We start from the raw sequence: 20,229 nt of genomic DNA, 5'->3' as shown, positions 1-20,229 counted from the left end.
AGGCATTAGTCTAGATACCATTTCTTTGCAGCTTAATTTAAATATCCATGAATCTGATATTGGAGGGGGTATCTTAAATCTTAAGGACTGTTTCTTCTTTTGTTTTTTCCCATGTGTTGCCTTGCTTATCTAATATTCAAAAACTGCGCCTGGAGAAAAAATGTAGGGAAGATGTTTTGATTATAACGGAAGCTGATGTTTTTGTTCCAAGAGAAGATGACCAAAGATTCCGCTGACAAGAATCAGTTTATTACATTACAGTATAGTCCTAGATTCCCGGCCATTCGGCTTTTACCTAAAACTGTTTTGACTTTCTAAGAGAGGTGATTTGTGTCATCTGAGCTCTCAGACAGGTGAACCCAGACAGCATCCTGCAGCAGGGTCTCCAGTGACAGCACTGACCAGTTTCCCGTCTTCTCCCGTCAGAGAGCCCAGGGAGTTCATTGAAAACTCCGAATGCGTGCAGTGCCATCCGGAATGCCTGCCCCAGGCCATGAACGTGACCTGCACGGGACACGTAAGGAGCATGTTTGATGTCACCCCACACGTCAGCCGTAGCCCGCAAGGATGACCCCCACCCCCGCCACCCTGTGCCTGCTGGGACGCGCATCCAGCGCACTCTCCGCCCACACTTGAGGCCTTGCCATCTCACAGCCATCGGGGGCTGTGACTGAGGGGAAGTCTGCACATACCCTGCTGGCACAGACATTCCCCTTCTCTGTCCAACCCCAGATGCACGTGGTGATGCCCGTCCTCACACCACAGATCAGGGCGCCCTGTGGACGGGGCACACCCACAGGCAGCCTTCAGTGTTCCTGACATCTGTCTTCATTGCTTTATCATCTTAATCAAACATCACCAAATTCTTATTTAACATGAGTTTATCGTTATTTGAAGAGTTTTTGTTTTGTTTTGTTTTTTGTTTTTTTTTTGCGGTACGTGGGCCTCTCACTGTTGTGGCCTCTCCCATTGCGGAGCACAGGCTCCCGATGCGCAGGCTCAGCAGTCATGGCTCACGGGCCCAGCCGCTCCGCGGCATGTGGGATCTTCCCGGACCGGGGCACGAACCCGTGCAGGCGGGCTCTCAACCACTGCGCCACCAGGGAAGCCCTGACGAGTATTTTTTAATCACAAAGGAAAGGTTTTCAAAATTCAGTTTCACATCTACATGTTCAGTAATAATCTTTTAGAGGGTGTGAGAATGCAGGTCCCTCTCACACCAGTGTGCCCATGTGGTTAATTCTCAGTATTATTTATACAAGGAGCTCTGTTTGGATTTGAATTTCAACAGCCATATCTAAGTCTAGTAACGGAAAACATTTTTCAGAAGTTCTTTAAATCAGACAGAAGACGGTAAGGCTCAGTTTTGAGGTACAGGCTGCCAAAATGGCTGGTTACAAAGGAAACCACTGGTTTTTAGGATGGTGTTTGGTTAAATTTTCATCAGTGAAATAAAATAACTGGGATGTTGACTGACTTAGTCATCTGATTGTTCTGGCTCTGGGAATCCTCAGTCTTTGAGACGTGAGAGCACTGAGCCAACAGGCAGACCCTCCCCTACCCACGTTATTTCAGCCCTTTGTGAAGTGTGCGGACACAGCCCAAGCAGCCCCGATGCATTCATTTCTGTGGGTTTTACCGACGCATTCACATTTGACCAACAGAATCAAATTTAGCATGTTGCACAGTTAATTATGCAGCCACCACTGCACTTACACGTGCTACCTTCTCAACACTGGAGAAATGTAGGTGTGGGTTTTCTCAGCTTGGCCTTGGTGAGTACAGCTTCCCACAGAGACCCCCTCAACTCCAAACACGATTCACAAGGAAGTCCATCTGACCGCTAAGGATATAAATATACATGTAGGCCAATCAAGAATGCTTTGACAAGGAAAGATGCCCACAGTGTATTAAGTAAAATGTAATAAAGCAAATAGTACAGTTTCTTTCATGTTTTATTTATATATATATGTATGTATATAAAATATACATTTAAAATCAAGAAGACTTTATTCTCAGCTGTTCACAGTGGTCACATCAGGCAAGCACAGTCACAGAAGAGCTTGTCCACTTTAAAAACTTCCACATCGTTTGATTTTTTTTTCAGGATAAGCATTTTAAGTAAAAAGTTACTTCATTCTGGGGCTTCCCTGGTGGCGCAGTGGTTGAGGGTCCGCCTGCCGATGCAGGGGACATGGGATCGTGCCCCAGTCCGGGAAGATCCCACATGCCGCGGAGCGGCTGGGCCCGTGAGCCATGGCTGCTGGGCCCGCGTGTCCGGAGCCTGTGCTCCACAACAGGAGAGGCCACGACAGTGAGAGGCCCGCGTACCGCAAAAACAAAAAAAAAACAACAAAAAAAGTTACTTCATTCTGAAAAAGAGAGAGACATAAGTAAATGTTTGATTTATGAAACGGTTTTTCCACCTCGGTGCAGGGACCAGGCAGCTGTGTAAAGTGTGCCCACAACATTGACGGCCCTCACTGCGTCAAGACCTGCCCTGCTGGAGTCACAGGAGAAAACAGCACCCTGATCTGGAAGTTTGCAGATGCCAATCATGTGTGTCACCTGTGCCACCACAGCTGCACCTATGGGTGAGTGCAGGAAGCTCTGGGTCTGCAAAGGAAAAGGCAGGAGAACAGGGTGCTTCCCATCTTGCAAATCTGTAGATTGAAAATGTCTCCAGACTTTCCAGTCAGTCAAGTACAGAGGTTTGTATCTGAGTCAGTTCCTCCAGGTGTTCTGGACCCACGGCCACGGCAGCAGCAGTGATACGCTCGTGGGCAGATCATGGTGCTGGCGGGAGAGCCTCTCAGCCTCTCCAGGTGTGTCTTGTGCCAGGGCCCTGTTCTACGGTGCCAGGATGTCCCAACAAGAAGAATAAGGGACAGGGGGAACAAGAGCAGAGGTCCTGCCCCGTCCCCAAAGGTTTCTATATATATATATATATATATATATATATATATATATATATATATATATATATATATATATATCTTTCCAGAGGACTGGGATTCCTGTGGGAATCTTTTATTGGTTTACAATTAATAGAAGATCACATTGCCTGGAATGTTGCCTAAAGGTGCTTTTTCTTTTAGCTAGTTGACTGCTAAGCTGTTAATAGGGAAATTAAAACTATTTTGACTGTAATTAGCAGATGCACTCAGAACGTATATATCTTATTTACTAACATGATAAATTTGACAATGAAATTGGACTACCAGAAATCAGAAGAAGTCCCATATATTTCACATTCCCTTCTATCTCTCATAATCCTCAACTTTATTTGGCACCGTTACTCTTCTCTGGAGCCATCTCTTACTAGCTGTGTGGACTTGGGGAAGTGTCTTAACCTCTCTGTGCTTCACTTTCCTCACCTGTAAATTAGGATAATAAGACTGCATTGCTCACAGGATTTTTGAGATCTTGAGTTAATACATGTACTGTACTTAAAATAGTGCGTGGACCACACAAGCACTCAATCAGTGATTGCACAGATGGCGGTGCGGAGCTGGTGACGAGGTGGCAGTAACGATGGTGGCGGTTATAATGCTGGTGAAGGAGGTAATGGTGCCAGTGCTGCTGGTAGTGACGGTGGTAATTATGACCATGACAGTGATGGTTAGTGTTCTGAAGGGGTGCAAAACCTTCCAGTTAGACTTACAAACATCAGGAGTCTTGAAAGTTTTCCGAGTATGTCCTAAGTTTTTACAAAAAACCTATTTTAACTGCATTTATATGGAAGAGCCTGGGCCTGGAGACAAGTGATTTGGGAATGACTGGTACCCTGGTCAACTTCCATCGTTTCACCTTCCTTCTTGAGTTTCAGCCATCATGAGGGTAAACAGAAGGGCTCCATCATTCCATGACCCCGTGGTCCAAGAGTTTCAGTCCCAGGCAGCTGACTCCCCAGCTAACATGTAGGAAGCCTGGGCATTTCCTGTGTGGTTTGCATGTGACTGTCTTCCCCCTCTAATCTTAGTCTAAGCCAATTGGTGTGTTGCAAGTGACCTGGAATATTTTACCAAGTTTAACACACACACACACACACACAAACCCCACTAAAGCCAATTAATTAATTTGAGTAGGGCTAACATTTTTACAATGTTTTGTACCCCCAGTCAGGAAATGATAATTTCTTCATACATTCAGATATTCTTTTTTATATTTCAGTAAAGTTTTAGTTGTGTTCTTTCCTGTTCTGCCTAAACATTTTGTATTTATTTTTGCTACTGTGAAGTGGACCTTGTTTTCTAGTATATCTTCTCATTTATTATATCTAATATATAAGATAGCCTTTGATTTTTTTTGGTGGAGGTGTATATTCATCTCATATTGGTGGTCTCTACTGAACTTCCTTTGAAATTAGCGTTTTAGTTCATGGTCTTGAATTTTCCAGGAAAACAATTATATCATCTCCAGTAATGGTATCTGTATCTCTTTTCCAAAAGTTTCAAGTCATATTACAAGGGCCAGAATTTCTAGAATAATATCAGATACAATGGTAGTGGACATGAGAATTTTATATCTGATGGTGGTGGGAATGGCTGTAATAAATCACCATTAAGAACAATATTTGCTATTAGTATGAGATTCTTATTATCTTCTTAAAGAAACAGTTATCTATTCCTATTTTTAAACTCTTTTTTTAAATCCAGAATGAATTCTGAACTTTACCAAATACCTCCTTGGTAGGAATTTCAAGATTTTTCATATTTTTCCCTTTGGGTATACCAGCACACTGGTTATACTGACCACTCTGCAAACTCTACAAAACATAGTATAAACTGTAATTTGCTAGTTTTTCAGTTAGTCTATTTTTTTCATATTCCCCAAAATAAGCAATTTCGGAGCAGATTCTCTAAAATAGAATTATACTACCTATATAAAATAAATATATTTTTCCTGTTTTTTCTATCTTTGGGAAATAAATGTGTTTCTATGTGTGTGTGTGTGTGTGTGTCTGAGCATATAGCATTGGTAGAAACATATATAGTTTTCCGCAATCTTGTTATTACTATCTCTGTCTTCTCCCAAAGGAATTACATACTAAAAATGGATTTAAGTTTTTAAATATGGAGAAATATTGATGGGGTGAGGGTAAATAAGAAAACATTTCTTTTATTGTGTATCTGCAATGTGCACAGCATCATCAAACACATAGTCTCAACCATGACTAAGAGCGAACGCGCTGCTTTCCCCATTTGTATTGTTAAAGAAACACTTAGGAAGGCTCTGGGGTCACCATGACTCATCAGCCAGCAGTGACAGAGCCCAGGTTACAGGCGCATGCTTGCTCCCAGAAGCCGTGCCCTTCCCACAGGGCAGGTCTGCTTACCCCAGGGAATGGGTCGGCAAACTTGAAGCAAATCCACTTTTATTTACTTACTTACTTACTTACTTATTTATTTTGGCTGTGTTGGGCCTTCGCTGCTGTGCACAGGCTTTCTCTAGTTGTGGCGAGCGGGAGCTACTCTTCGTTGCCATGCACGGGCTTCTCACTGCGGTGGCTTCTCTTGTTGCAGAGCACGAGCTCTAGGCATGCAGGCTTCAGTAGTTGTGGCTCGCAGGCTCTAGAGCGCAGGCTTAGTAGTTGTGGCGCATGGGCTTAGTTGCTCCGCGGCATGTGGGATCTTCCCGGACCAGAGCTCGAACCCGTGTCCCCTGCATTGGCAGGCGGATTCTAAACCACTGCGCCACCAGGGGAGTCCACAAATCCACTTTTAAATGGAACCACATTTTATAGTAAGTCGTCAGGGGATGGTTTCTTTGAAATTTTATGCCAATAAATTAAACGAAAGAACACGAAATTTTGCCTATTTTAATTACATGGAACAACAAAATAATAAATCAAGTGGGAGACAAGGAATAATTTTTCTGACAAAATTAAATGATAGCATGATATGGCCTCTTTTGCTTGATATTTGCTAATCAGTTCTGCAGAATTATGCAGGGCACCATCAGCTTTCCCAAGGACCCCTTAATCCTTTGATACTCAGATGGTTCCCTCTTAGGGCACCTGTCCAGTCACTGCCCTTGTCCATCATCTCTTCAAATGTAAACTGGCCGAGCGCTCCCTATGAGCGTCTCCCTTGTCCATAGCTTCTTGCTAGAAACCCCATAGGTTTCCCAGCAGCACTTTCAGAGGCTGCATGAAACCCTGCTTCTTGTCCAAAGCTTGCAATTCCAGTTTGCACCACTATGCATAGAGTTCCCATTCTGTTACGGTCTGGAAACTAAACAGGCATTATGGGAAAATATAAAAACACTAGTGAGGAGGGGTATTTTGAGGAGGGGTTAATTTTACCAATGGTTATCCATTAGAGAATGTTGTCTCTGACGATTATCCTAGGAGATAAAAGACTGTCAAAAAAGGAGAACTCCTTGTGTGTTCCACTGCCTGAAGAAGCCTGTGTCGGGTGGAGGGATGAAGGCCCGAAAGCTTGCAGGGCCGAGACTGCATTGTCTGCCACCACGGAAAAGAGGTCTCAGACCTTCAAAACCAAGAGGAGTAGAGTATAGAGATCAGAGCCCTTGGAATGAGACAGAAAATGATTAGAACCAGTTGACAGTACGCATGTAACAAGCACCGGTCCTCTTCACATACCTGAACCAGGCTTCTTCGCCTTTCCCCAGGCCGTGAACATCAGTCTTCTCCATTTAATTGGAATATTTTATTTTCCTGTTGACGTTTTTATTGACAAACATTGCTGTCCTTCAAAGCCAACTTAGTCTGCCTTTTCAGCCATCATCCTGTCATCAAAATAACAGATGGTGGTACCCCACAGAACGGGAACCCAGCTGCTGAGGGGTCACGTTAGGACAGATGGTGTCCCTGCTTGACGTACAACATCGCAGTTGTGTGGAAGTGCATGGAGCCAGCCCCTGGCTTTCTGGGTCTGAAATCATCATCCCCGTTTCCCTGCCCATCCCCGCCCAGCTCCTTCATCAGTGTGCCCCAGGAAATGGTTCTGGTCTCAGCTCCCTCTAACTCCTGCCCACATTGATGTTCTAGAGCCAGCTGTGGGCTCTCTGAACCTCTGTCAAATGGAAGACATGAATGTCAATAATGAAGACCAGAAATGTCTACTTTGTTCAATGCTAGAACAATCCCTATCACGAAGTAGACACTCAAAAATACTTGCTGAGTGAATGAACAAATGAATAAATGCATAATAAACAAATGCTTAAGCAATACTGAGACGCACTGTGATTGTAATGATTTGAAAGGCATTTAACACACATTGCCTTATGATTTAATAAAAACTCTCCAAGAAAAAGTGCTAAAGAAGTAAAATGATCGAAATGTGTATTTCTCTTTCAATTCCTACAGCTGTGCTGGGCCAGGTCCTGAAGGCTGTGCAGTGAGTGGGTAAGTGTGACACTTTGTATGTGATGACCTGATCAGAAATGACCAAGAGCGCTATGGGCGAGGGTACTGCTTTCCCTCTTCTCCGACTGCCCTCTGCTTTGGCCGGTTCTCACTTCACCCTGGGCCAGCCTGGGCATTCCTAGCAGAGCTCACCCTGCCCACGCTGCTGGCTGTACTTTGGGGGTGGGGGGGGCACGGGGGAGGGCAGGACAGGAGTGCTGGGCCTCCTCCATCCACGCGGAGCCAGCCTCACTGCCCAGCGCTTCTACATGCAGACCTGCTCCCTAGGTCACCAGGGTTGCTGGGTCCTTCTCCTCCCCCAGCTTCCCTTCTCTTTCCTCGCTGACCCAGTTGGCCCTACCACAAACCTGTGTTTGAATGACCTGTCTGTTCAATGACAGAGCTCCACCTTGGGAGAATTTCTCCCCTTACTTCCTTTCCTAAACACAGGACTTCCTTCAGCATTTCAGTTGTGATCACTTTGCCGTCACTGCCTGAAATGCTGCACAGAGAAAAGCAGAATTGGGACTTCCTGTTCAGACTCATCAGGAAAGAGTGATATGATCAATTAATAATGTCTATCGAAGAATCAGAATTATACACAAGACACTGACCAGATATCCCCAAACACCGGCCAAACATCCAGGAACCTCTGCCATCTCCAGTAATGTTTACCAAATTCCTCCCCTCAACAAGCTTCCTCAATGCCAGTCAGCTCAGTCTCTTGCCGAAGAATCAGCCAAGATAACTGATCCCTTCTGCTACCAAGTGTGACATTAAAGACAAATAGGGCAGTTTCTCAAAGATAAAGATTTCCTTTTACGCCCCTCTTCACTTGAGCCACGAGGACACCAGCAAGCTTCGTCCTCTCTTCGTGCTTCAATCAGCGTCTTAGTAATGAGGTTTTCCGTCACATCCCCACCCTGAAACCAGTCAACGACCATTCTTTGTTATATTTACCCTTTTAATTTTTTTTCTTCTCTTTTCACTCCCCCTACTTCCCATGGAACACGTACTCTGTACAAATTATTCCTTATATCTTTCAGTGTCCCCTTCAAAATGGTAAAAACCCATTAATTCAAACTGCATTAATTGGGAAGATGGTATAACTCAGGAGATGACTTTTGCACTTGCTAAGAAGAAAGTGTCATAAATACTATTTACGTGAAGTACATTTGACCCACTTATGAGAAATCCGTAAGAACGCTGGCATATTTTTTTAGGTGCAAACGATGCTACTGATTAATCTTTGATATTTGTTAACATTTCTACCTGAAAATATGAAGCTTGCCAGAAGCTTAGATGGCACAGGTGCTGAAGAATAAGAGCTTTATGAAGATTCTGAATTCAGAATCTAGTAATTCAGACGGTTCTTTCCCCGTGAGCTTTAGAACCTGCGTTTTGGGTGTCTGCTGTCCCCGAGCTCTATGGGGGGAGGGGTGGCTGCAGGATGACATCATTCATCCATGACAGCTCTGCTGTCCGTGTGGAAATCCTGTCACTTCCTCACACCCCCCACACTCATGCATACAGCACTTCCTACGGCTCTGGTCCCATCTTGAAAGCCCCGGACCCCTCGGGAAGTCTCCACAGGTTTGAAAGGGTCCCTCCTTCCAGCCTGGCCAGCAGACATCGCAGGTGTCACGCGCGGAGGGCGTGCCTCAAACGCATGGAGACACCCCGGGGAGCCACACAGATTCATAGGAAAAGCAGGACTGAACTCTGAGTTACTTTTTAAATGATGTGTTTTCTTAATCAACAGATGAAAAGTATGATTGCTATAGGGAGAAGTCCAAATGATACCTCAGTGTAAAACGTGCGACAAAGCAGGCTCCTATACTGAAGGAAGTTGGAAACCCTGCCCTGGGGCTCCCAAGTCCGCCCTCCTTTCTCCTTTACGAGCTGCGCCGTATTCCACTTTCTGAGCTAGCCCTAAATGACGTCATGCTATCATCAGAACGTACGGAAAATATGTGAAATGCCAACGTAACAAACCTCACCCCTTTGCGTGTCCACCTCGTTCCAGGCCCAGGATTCCGTCCATCGCCACCGGGATCGTGGGCGCCCTGCTGCTGGCGCTGGTGCTGGCCCTGGGAGTCGGCCTCTTTCTGCGCAGGCGCCGCATCGTACGCAAGCGCACGCTGCGCCGGCTGCTGCAGGAGCGCGAGGTGAGCGCCGCGCGCGAGGGGACGGGGAGGCGCCGCAGCCCGAGGGTTGAGTTTTCAAGATGTATTACTGTGCTCTTTTTATCGCGAAGAAAAAGTCGGAAGAATCTCTGAAAGTCCAGTTATAAGCAACTACATGCACATGTTAGTACTTGTATCCAGGGGAATGCAGCTGTGTCTAGGGTAAGTCCCACAGCCGGTTACCAAGCCAGGGCGCCCGCTGCCTACGTGGGGCGGCCGCTCGGGCCGGCAAAGGGGAAGGCTGGTGCACAGAAATGTGAGCTCAGGAGGTGTTACTTTGGAAAATGCCATTGTCCACACCAGCGGCTGCTCCTTTTGGAGCCACGTTTGTGACCTTGTCCGTGATTCCTCAGCCGGCATCCGTGTCCGGCAACATGTCGGAAGCCAGAGGCCCTGGGAAGAGGGACCCACTGCAGCTACAGCATCACGGCTGTGAGGGGCCTGACCGGTTAACAAAGTGACCACCACAGAACACTGTCCTTCCCCAAGTGTTCTCGGCCCGGACACAGAAATAGAAATTGCACTTATTGCAAAGGAGCTGTTCTGTTCAAGGATGCCTTTTTTTGGAGGGCGGGGGGGCGGTGTCAGTCCCTGTTCCTTCCGAGTGTCTCACCAAGTTCCTTAGAACAGGTGTCCCTGTCTCCGGAGTGAGAGCCGTGAGTTCTGTCCCCTGGTGTCTGGACCTGCCACCCCTCTCCCCAGCCCGGCGGGCATCGTCTCTTCCTCTTGTCTGTCACAGCTTGTCGAGCCTCTGACGCCCAGCGGAGAAGCTCCCAATCAAGCTCTCTTGAGGATCTTAAAGGAGACGGAATTAAAAAAGGTCAAGGTGCTGGGCTCCGGAGCATTCGGCACGGTGTACAAGGTGAGCCCCCCGAGGGTCCCGGGCACCTTCCGCTGTGGTCTTTATCAAGGTCACATGCTCTTTGTGTCACTGAGGGTTTAGGAAATTCCAGTGTTTTTTTCAAGTTGTCTAGAGGAAATCTTTTATAATCACAGTGACAAGTAACTGGTCCGGTGAGATCTGTACACAGGCACAGGCATTTTCAGGAGGACAGTGTGAGCTTTCCGAGGGGTGGGTGGCACAAGTCAGTCTGGAAGAGGGTTGCCTATCATGGCACAGCAGCATCTGAATAAAGCCCAGCTCAGAAGAGCTTCCTCTTCATTTCTTTTTCCTACATCCCCATTGCATAGTCTGATTTCAGTTAGGCCTAGACCCAGAATCTCAGAATTCTGGACAAAATGACTCACACTGACTGTGTAACTGGCACGAGCTTAGGGGTTTTGTCTAACTACTCTGATTTCTGGAACATGATAGCTAAAGAGCTGCTGAGCCGTCGTGACTCCCAGCACCAGTGGCCTTGGGTACAGAGCTGTGCTCGAGACGCTCGCCCTTTGGGGTGGGGTCACTAACGACGCCCAGCCGGCCTAGGAGCCGCATGTTACGTGTATGATGATTGCCAGCCAATGTCTTCCCCTCTCTTTGTCACAGGGACTCTGGATTCCAGAAGGCGAGAAGGTTAAAATTCCTGTGGCTATCAAGGAATTAAGAGAAGCCACATCTCCAAAAGCCAACAAGGAAATTCTTGATGTGAGTTTCTGCTTTATTCTCTAGCTATCTGCAGGCCTGGAAGCCAGAAGCCACCTTTTTTTCGTGGTTGGCAAAACATTGCTCTGTTTTAGACTCTGTCATCACCGCATTCTAAACGGTCACTTTTCCTGTCTTTTTTCCTTCTGGCTATAGTTGGTATAATTCTCTCTTGTAGAGAAGACTCACTCTTCCGTTCTCTTATCGGCCCCCAAAAGTATGGAAGCCTGTGGTCCCTGGGCATCCACCAGGGGCCGTCCCCGTGCTAGTAGTGGCTTTACCCCTGCCGTCTCAGTGACTGCCCCTGGCGGGCCTGTGCTGCTCTAGGTGTTGTGCTCGCCAAGCTTTCAGTGAAGAAACGGAGGCATGAAGCAGCCTGATGCTTAGGGTCGCGTGGCTGGGGTAGGTTTCCAGCACGTGGTTACTTCTGACTCTGAAGTGCATGTTGGTTTTCTTCCACCAGCTAGCTCATCTTTGAAATGGCTTTGTAAAGGTGCCTAGGATTAACACTGTGATGCTCTATGAACTCTATAATCTGTTGCTCCCCTTCTGTACTTTTTCTCAAAGTAATTTAAATGTTACTTCCATCGTCTGCTGATTGCTACTTTATGGACTCTCTGAAATACTCCACAAGATTATTGCTACATGTTTTTACTTGTGATTCTCTTGAACTTTTTCCACCTTCCCTGGACCCTCACTAACCAGTGAGGGGGCTGCACAGTCTTAGAAAGAGGCTGGATGCAGGAGGGGTCAGCCTGGAGCTGGGCAGAACCCTCTGCAGGTAGAAGCTCAGGAGGTTCCAGTGGACTCACCCTTGGGGTCCGGGGCTAACAGCGCTGGCCTCCGCTTGCCGTGGTGGATGTGGGTTTCTCTTGCTCTTGTCCCAAAGCAGAGCCAGTGAAAGAGGAGCTGGAGGGGCTCAGCGGTGAATTAGGGAAACAGTCAATGAAAAAGGAAAACGACTGCCTTTACGGAGTGAAAAATCTAGAGAACTTAGTTCGTGTTACAGCCACGAAGGACAAAGGTCAAATATAACATTTCCCCACTCTTGTATCTAACCCACAGAATATACAGTAAGCAAAGCAAACATGGGCCTTTTTAAAAAAGCATTCAGACAGTGAGCTTCCCAGGAGCGCACTCTCTCCAACCCCATTTTCTCCAGGCAGCCTCCTCTCCTTTCTTCGCAGCAGGAAAGCCCCACCCCAGTATCTTCGACATGAAGGATGATGTATTAACACAGTGCAACAGAAGGTCTCACACACTGATGATAGCTTACCAAGCAAAGTTATCTTTCGTTGTAACAGTTTACAAATGAACGTACAGTCTGTTAACGTAACGTCGACTCCTATTTCCATAACCACAAGAAGTACAGCAAACAAGGGATTTGTGAAGTCTCTTCACTTTCAACCTCTAGCTCCTTCTCCTACACTGTTAAAAAGAAAATCTTTTTGCAGAATTTGCTTCCTTAATTCATTTGTTACTCATTGAAGACATTCTAATCACTTTCACAAAACGGTGTTGAGATGTGAATTTTAACAATATTCACTACGCAGAGTAAGGGCGATTTTGAAGACAGTAGCTATACTTTGGGAAGGAAGTAGCTTCACTGAGAAGGGCCCTCCAGGACCCCTAAAACTGGAGGAAATCTGCTTTCGTGGGCCAGAGTTGGGGTAGAAGATAGAGAAAGGAAAGACTGACAAGGTAAAAAAAAAAAAAAAAAGTGTGACGTGCCATTTCGCCTCTTGCGCCGTCTCTGTCCTGCTCTCCTTCTCTCCCTGCGTCGCCCCACCCCCACCCCGGTTTCTTCCTGCTCTAACACCCGTCCTGTGGCTGTAACCAGAGGGATGGCAGCCCGAGGCCTTCCGCCTGCTTTTCCCGAAGCTCCCTCTGCCCCGCATGCACAGGGAGCCTGTCTTTCCTCGCAGGGTGGGCGCAGCCGTGGGGAGCCCCTGAGGGAAGGGAAAGCGGAAGCAGCCGCCAGTGATTTGAGGGCCAGTTTCAACAGTGAGTTAAAGGGCAAGTTAATTCTGTGACAGGCAGCCCAGGGGGCTGAGCGTGGGCTTTTTTTCTTCTTTTCTTTTTTTTGCGGTACGCGGGCCTCTCACTGTTGTGGCCTCTCCCGTTGCGGAGCACAGGCTCCGGACGCGCAGGCTCAGCGGCCATGGCTCACGGGCCCAGCCGCTCTGCGGCATGTGGGATCTTCCCAGACCGGGGCACGAACCCGTGTCCCCTGCATCAGCAGGTGGACTCTCAACCACTGTGCCACCAGGGGAGCCCTGAGTGTGGGCTTTGAAACACTCACACGCACTTGTAAATGGCTCCAGCAACCCCTACTCTTATTCCCCTGCCCAGGCCAGCACTGAGGCCCAGCACGCACACCCTCTAGCCCTGGCGCACGCTGCGGTCAGTGGTGGCTTAGTTAATGGGACACTTTCAGAAATATTCTTAAAGTTAAGCGTCTGCCTCTCCTGAAGGAGTTTAAAGTCTAGTGGAATCCTTTTTCCCCAATCTTTAATGTAAACTAGTTCACAGCTGAGGGAGACGGCAAGAAGGAAGGCCCCCCAGATTTCAACGGTTGGACAAAATAATAGACTTTCAAGGTCACCGAGCCTCAGAGGCCCTCCTGCCACGTGACTCTGACCTCAGCCTTGGGAGTCTCCGAGCGTGGGCTCTGCCTGCCAGTCTGCACGCCTGGCGGGGGTGGCCGATCAGAGATGTCTGGGGAATACCAAGCGTTCTTGCCGTAGGTCACAGTGCACCTTTGATATTCCAAGAAAAACAAAGCTAAGAACCAAGCTCATGTTAACTCCTGCACACACTGAATAGGACACACGACCAGACAGCATCCCCATTGTGCCTGGGCTTCAGGGTGCAGAAATCTGCGGCTGTACCAGATTTTAATAGGAGCGGGGACCTGGCAGGGCTCCAGGCTCTGTGTGGCCGGACACCCACGCCCATGCCCTGCTCCCTGAGCCCCAGGTCAGCTCCCCACAGCCCACAGCAGATGGGCTGCTCAGACTGCTCTGATCTGCAGATTTTTCTCCCCTCTAAAATGAATACAGCATGTTTCCAAGTCTCAACCAGATCTTAAGAAAATAAGAACAGCCAGAGGATTTCTTTGGTGTTATGGTTGTACAGTTTCCCAGACTGGGGGAGAGGCGTGATTTGTGCTTTTCTGGCGATCGCATGGCCTATTGATGTTTCCATAGACTTTCCAGTTTAAATTTAGGGCAGGCAACAGAATGAGAATGCAAAACAGATTTATATACGTGCTCTTTCTGTGTCATAAGGTGTGGAGCTTTCTGGTAGCCCATCTGCCGAGCACTCAACAAGGCCTCACGGTGCGTGGGGTAAGCACGGGAGTGCCAGGAGGGCCTAGGTCGGGGGAGACCTGGGTGTGGGCCCCGCCCTGACATAAGAAATGTGGTCTCGGGCTTCCCTGGTGGCGCAGTGGTTGAGAGTCCGCCTGCCGGTGCAGGGGACACGGGTTCGTGCCCAGGTCTGGGAAGATCCCACATGCCGCAGAGCGGCTGGGCCCGTGAGCCATGGCCGCTGAGCCTGCGCGTCCGGAGCCTGTGCTCCGCAACGGGAGAGGCCACGACGATGAGAGGCCTGCGTACCACAAAAACAAAACAAACAAAAAAAGAAATGTGGTCTCTGGTCATCTTTCACTGGGCCTCAATTTCCTCTTCAGACAAATAATGGCTTGAGAAGAAACCACTTGCAGGCCTTTTCCAGTTCTAACTTTTTATCAGTAGCAAAGGGTCAGAAGGTCCATAGTATTAAACACCTGCTCTGCTGTTGTGATGCTGCGTTTACAACACAGACAAGGAGAAGGGCCGCCTGCCCGTGAGAGCAGGGCGTCTCCACTTAGGGCAGCGTCCAGACAGACGGTGGCTCTGCAGTGGATGTCAGAGCTGTGGGTTTCTTTCCGTAGTGGACGTGGCATGGTCTCTGTCTCGTGTGATTTCAGTGTCGTTCAGCCGTGGTGTTTCTGAGGCAGCTCTGTGCCTAGAGATGTATTGGGCACCACGGGAATGACGCAGCAGGAGCAGGTGTTGGGGAGGTGAGGTGACAAGGAAGCCCCAGCTCGTGCATCTCACACGGCTCACCTGCCCGGGTGAGGCCCAAGGATTGGCATCTCTGGCCCGTTCGCAGGCCGTGCTGAACCTGCTCCCCCGAGGGAGAAACTGCAAGATGCCAGGAGAGTCTAACTTAGATTGGGGTTCAGGGAGGCGCTCTGAGGAGGGGTCAGCCAGGGAAAGAGGAGGTGGAAGGGCATCCCAGACAAAGGCCCTCCCGGGTACAGGCGAGCAGAGATGGGGAGCAGAGAGCAGGAGGACCGGGGGGTCTGTGGGAGGAGAGGCTTTGCGAGACCTGGCAGGCTTCCCAGGAATAGGGAGGCCAGGGGAGGGGTTCAGGCCAGAAACTGGTGCCATCACGTTTGTGTTTAGGGGTATGTGTACATGCCCCTCCACCTGTCTGTCACCACTGTCACCTCTGGCTCCTGCGGTGCTTCCCCCAGCATCCCCCTCGCATGCCTTCACCTGGCCCAGGCTGTGTTCCCTTCTGCACAGAGGGGCCACACCCCGAGCACAGCAGCGGTCAGATGGGGAAAGGCGCCTCTGAACTTTCTCTTGGAGACCAGGGGATCCCTTTTGTGTCTGAATAAAATGTCACCCCCCCACTTTGGATTCTAAAGGGAAAGAGATGGAGTTTCTTGGTGGAAATTGAGGATTCCCTAATTCGTAGTCAGACAAAAGCGAGGCCCAGTTGGTGTGCATGGTTGTAAATGAAATCAGCTTCCTCTGCCCAAGGATAGCAGAAGGGTTCACATAAAGTCCATGGCTGTGGGTCTGTGCCAGGCTTCCGCCACGGCAGCCTCCAAATTAGCAGGAGCGGGGCTCTGGGGAGTGGGCTTCGCAGAGCAGCATGGATTTCCCTTCCCAAGGCTGAGGCAGGGCGACACAGACCACCTCTTCAGAAATGAATCCTGGGCCGCCGGCAGAGTCTGCGATCGCTGTAGGTGTAACGTCCTCCGTCCAGTTCTGAGCCGGAAACGGTGCACTGAAAGGGCTTCTCTGCCCTGCGTGGCAGTGGTGCCCGCGGTCCCGGCAGTGCCGGGGGGGCTCCCCCTCTCTGCCCCCGGTGCTCTGTGGGGAGGTGAGGTCCCCCTCCCTGTCCCGATCCCCCCAGAGCTCTCAGCATCTCCTTCCACGGTGCCCACGGCCGGGCTTCCGGAGTCAGCGGGCAAGTCTTCACCGGGGTGTGGGCCCCAAGCACGGGTTCCCACCGGCCCTGACACCATTTTAAGCAGTGGCATCTTTGGCTTTGAGGTGGGGGTCTTCGTAAGGACTCGGCATCGCCCAAACTTGGAGACATCAGGTCTCATTTTCACCCAACGCTTTGCCGATGGCGAGTGCTGCCTTGGCCACTCTGCGACGCAGCATCTGCACGTGCACTCAGAGGATGCCGTCTCTCATCAAGCACCTGGCCACTCCACAGCCTCGCGTGCAGGAGACCCTGCGGGAACGTCCACAGCACTAGACGTTTCACGGGCCCCCTTGTCCTCCACACGCGCACATTTCCAAACTCAAAATCATGTTCGACTTTTTTTGTACCCGGAAAGGGTCTGTCTGCCTTTTCCTTTAGCCAGGGCGAGGAGCCTTTCTGATGCGCCCTCTCCTCCTCTCCCCCCAGGAAGCCTACGTGATGGCCAGTGTGGACAATCCTCACGTGTGCCGCCTCCTGGGCATCTGCCTGACGTCCACGGTGCAGCTCATCACGCAGCTCATGCCCTTCGGCTGCCTGCTGGACTACGTCCGTGAGCACAAGGACAACATCGGCTCCCAGCACCTGCTCAATTGGTGCGTGCAGATCGCAAAGGTGAGTCAGGAGCGTGCTCAGAGCAGGCGCCCAGCTCTGCAGGGAGGGCGGGCGGGGCCACGAGGCAGCACCGGCAGCTGCCGTCGCTTTCCCGCCCCACCCTCACCTCCTGGGATGACGGGATCCTGAGGGGGAGCCCCAAAGACCAGCGGCAAAGGGGAAATAAAGACACCCAAGAAATTAATAATTACGTTCTCCATCCTAGGACAGCATAGAGTTTGCCAAGAGGGTGTGCGTATGTGTGTGCACACGCATGTACATGGCATGCACCCTTCTTTAGTTTGGATTAAACTGAATCAATTGTCTTTTGCATCAGATCAGCGCCTGTCCCACTGCACATTGAAAATCTAATTATTCAGCTACATTTGCACAGGTTTCTCTGTACTGGGGGCTCTCAGTATGGTTGATGATAGTGTTCTTATTTCCCCAGCGTTCTTTCTGTTGAATACTGTGGTAATTGGGAGCCGAGGAGGAGGTGTGGCTTTCACCCAGGCAGGACTTGATCACAAGGCCAGCAAACCAGGCCAAGGCTGTCAGGTGACAGAGTGGCCGGGCGGACAGACAGGTGCTGGCTCTGACGTGCGGTGGCAGGAGGTGAATAGACGTTTCTGCTGCTTCACGGGGCTCCGTACGCGTCCCCGTCGACAGGCTGGATCCGGAGCGAGGGAGGGGCTGAGGGGCCAGACAGTGGCCAGGTGGAGCTGAGACCAGGGGCAGAGCAGTGCGCCAGGTATTTAGCTGCTCACACGGCCTCACAAGGACTGTTCTTCCATTTCAGATCTCCCTCTCTTGATGCCCGTAGTGCATCAGTTATCTGCAACCCAGCTAGCTCAATTCTGTTTCTCCTGACAGTGGGTGTACCTTTCACTCCGTTGAATGAATGCAATCTGTGGGCAGGCCCCGCCCTCAGCCCCCGGGGCGGGTGTTGGGAGCCTGCAGGAACCAGGGAGGACAGGGCGCCCCTCGTCCCCCAGGCCCCATCCAGGTCCCGGTTGCTCGCCTCACCCGGGGCGGCAGCACCGTCCGTCCTGCAGATTTACTCCTGAGGATGCTCTGAACTCGCTCGCTCAACCCCCAGCAGGCGTAGAAGGTGACTTAAGACAGACAAAAACGTGTTCTGGGCTCCGCTCAGCCAGCAGCTGCCTGAGCCGCTCGCTACAGGACGGGCTCCTCTGGGGTCAGCGGTGCAGGGTGAGGCTGGCGGTGGGAGGCTGCCTCAGCCCTCTTCTTCCAGTGCCCACCGGGTCGCTGTCTCAGCCACAGCCCCGGAGGCTCCGGCACGCTGCGGTGTGGGCGCGCCTCTCGGACCCCCGCCCATCGCCTGGTGCTCTCGGCACTCTCACGGCCATGACCCCGGTCACACAGCAGAGGAGTCACGTGGCCGCTGCCAGGCAGTGGTCCTGGTAGAGCCTGTGTGCCTCACGTGCTGTGGTCTCATGAAAAGGCTGGTTATTTCTGTCTGACCGTGTTAGTTTCCTAGGGCTGCCACCCAAAAAGCACGACAAACTTAGTGGCTTAGCACAACAGAAGCTTACTCTCTCATAGTTCTGGAGGTCAGAAGTTCAAAATCAAGGTGTCAGAAGGGCCGTGCCCCACCCAAGGCTCTAGGGGAGAATCCTTCCTCCCTCCCCAGCTCTGGTGGCTCCAGGTCCCTCCCATCTCTGCCCCGGTCTTCACGTGGCCTCCTGCCCTAGGCCTGAGTCCACATCACCCTCTCTCTTAGCAGACACCAGTCGTTCCTAAATCCCGGGTGACTTCATCTCAAGGTCTTTAACCGATTAGATCTGCAAAACCCTGTGTCTAAAGAAGGTTACATTCTGGGGTACTGGTAGGCATGAGATCTGGGAGGACCTGTTCAGCCCAGAACAGAGGCTGGTGTCGGGGAGGAGGTCGTTAGCCCCAAGTAGTTTTCGCTGAATATGGCATTTTTCCTGGAGGTTTACTCGTGTCCTGACTCCTGTCCCCAGAAATTCTTCCTTAGTCTCTTCCCTGATTAGCTAAGGCAGGAGAATCACCAAAGCTATCCCCCTCCACCCCAGGCAGCCTCTATTACCTTGCTTAACTTGCTTTATTTTTTAAAAGCACATCTTGCTACCTGCAAAGACCTGGTTTATTTACTTGTTTAACTTGAAACTGGGAGGTGAGCTCCGTCAGAACCAGGCCCTGGCTCCTGCCTCCATCAGGCAGGGCGTCCAGAACTCTGCACACCTGCCTGGGTGATGAGGCCCAGCTCACCAGAGGGTGCCCGGATATTTAGCATTCTGATTATCTGTGTCAGTTGGCAGCTCCACAACAGTGACTTCTTATGTGATGCGACACATAGCCTTGGCAAGTTCTGCCTGGTATGGAACCGGGCTTGTGACTCTGGGGGATTCACATGTCAATTCTGGCTTTTCTTAGGCGAGTTGTCTCTGGCCGCAGAAGGGCCTCTGCCGTCTGTCCTCCCGGCAGCGAGAACGGTGCTGGGTAGCCTCTGTGAGGTGCCCACTCGGGCCCCAGTAGGCACCCCATGCTCACCTCTCTGGGTTTTTTCCCCATATTTTGACTAATTTAAGTTAGATTAGTGACGAAAATCTAAGCTGAAAGATTGTCTTATTCTAGTTCTATATCGACTTTCTCTCCCTAGAGCAGCGTCTCCTATTTCCGGTTGTCTCTCGTTCATGAGCTTTTCCCCTTCTCTCCTTGGCAACCCTACATTCAGATCTGCCTGCTCACAAGTGTCTGCATAGATGGAAGTTTATTTGACCCCAAAAATCAGTCTTCTGCCAGCACGAGGAAGAAACAAACACCTGACCACAGCAGTGCCCGCCACGGGGCGGGCCCTGGTCAGCCATGAGTTTCCAGAGTTCCTGGGTTGACTTTCCAGGGCCTGCAAGTTTTCCAAGATAGTGCTGTATATAACATTACTCAGAATTTCACCTTGTTATTTCAATCCACTGCTCTGCCTGTTGAACTTTGTTTAGGTTCACTTTCATCCAAAGTCGGTTCACGTCGCAGCTGTTAGATCTGTCTGCGATGGAGCTGCTCTCTAGTTCACAAGGGAAACCTAAGCCACTGGACCTGAATAGCTGTGGCGATGCAGTGTCTGTCCTTGCAGGGAAAGGAATATAATGGTTTCTTCAGCTGTAAAGAGAGAAATTTGCTCTTGGGTTAGTGACTGTTTACCTAAGTATTGAACAGCTTTCTCTGTAAAAGTTAGA

At 49.9% G+C, this 20,229-nt stretch overlaps 1 protein-coding gene across 2 annotated transcripts in view; it reads left to right on the top strand.

Annotated features, from left to right (window-relative positions):
- The window catches only part of EGFR (epidermal growth factor receptor), a gene marked incomplete at its 3' end in the record, with an annotated part of 58,946 nt that overhangs the window by 22,530 nt on the left and 16,187 nt on the right, over nucleotides 1-20,229 (top strand). For both annotated transcript variants that reach the window (XM_079712025.1, XM_079712024.1), the window contains exons 13-19: nucleotides 427-517; nucleotides 2,437-2,594; nucleotides 7,334-7,372; nucleotides 9,399-9,540; nucleotides 10,298-10,420; nucleotides 11,048-11,146; nucleotides 16,844-17,029. In XM_079712025.1, coding sequence (XP_079568151.1) covers nucleotides 427-517; nucleotides 2,437-2,594; nucleotides 7,334-7,372; nucleotides 9,399-9,540; nucleotides 10,298-10,420; nucleotides 11,048-11,146; nucleotides 16,844-17,029 — 838 coding nt within the window. The remainder of the gene's footprint in view (nucleotides 1-426; nucleotides 518-2,436; nucleotides 2,595-7,333; nucleotides 7,373-9,398; nucleotides 9,541-10,297; nucleotides 10,421-11,047; nucleotides 11,147-16,843; nucleotides 17,030-20,229) is intronic.

This window comes from Hyperoodon ampullatus (genome assembly GCF_949752795.1).
Source record: "Hyperoodon ampullatus genome assembly, chromosome: 9".
NCBI classification, from domain to species: Eukaryota; Metazoa; Chordata; class Mammalia; order Artiodactyla; family Ziphiidae; genus Hyperoodon; species Hyperoodon ampullatus.
This window is presented reverse-complemented; position numbering and strand designations above follow the sequence as displayed.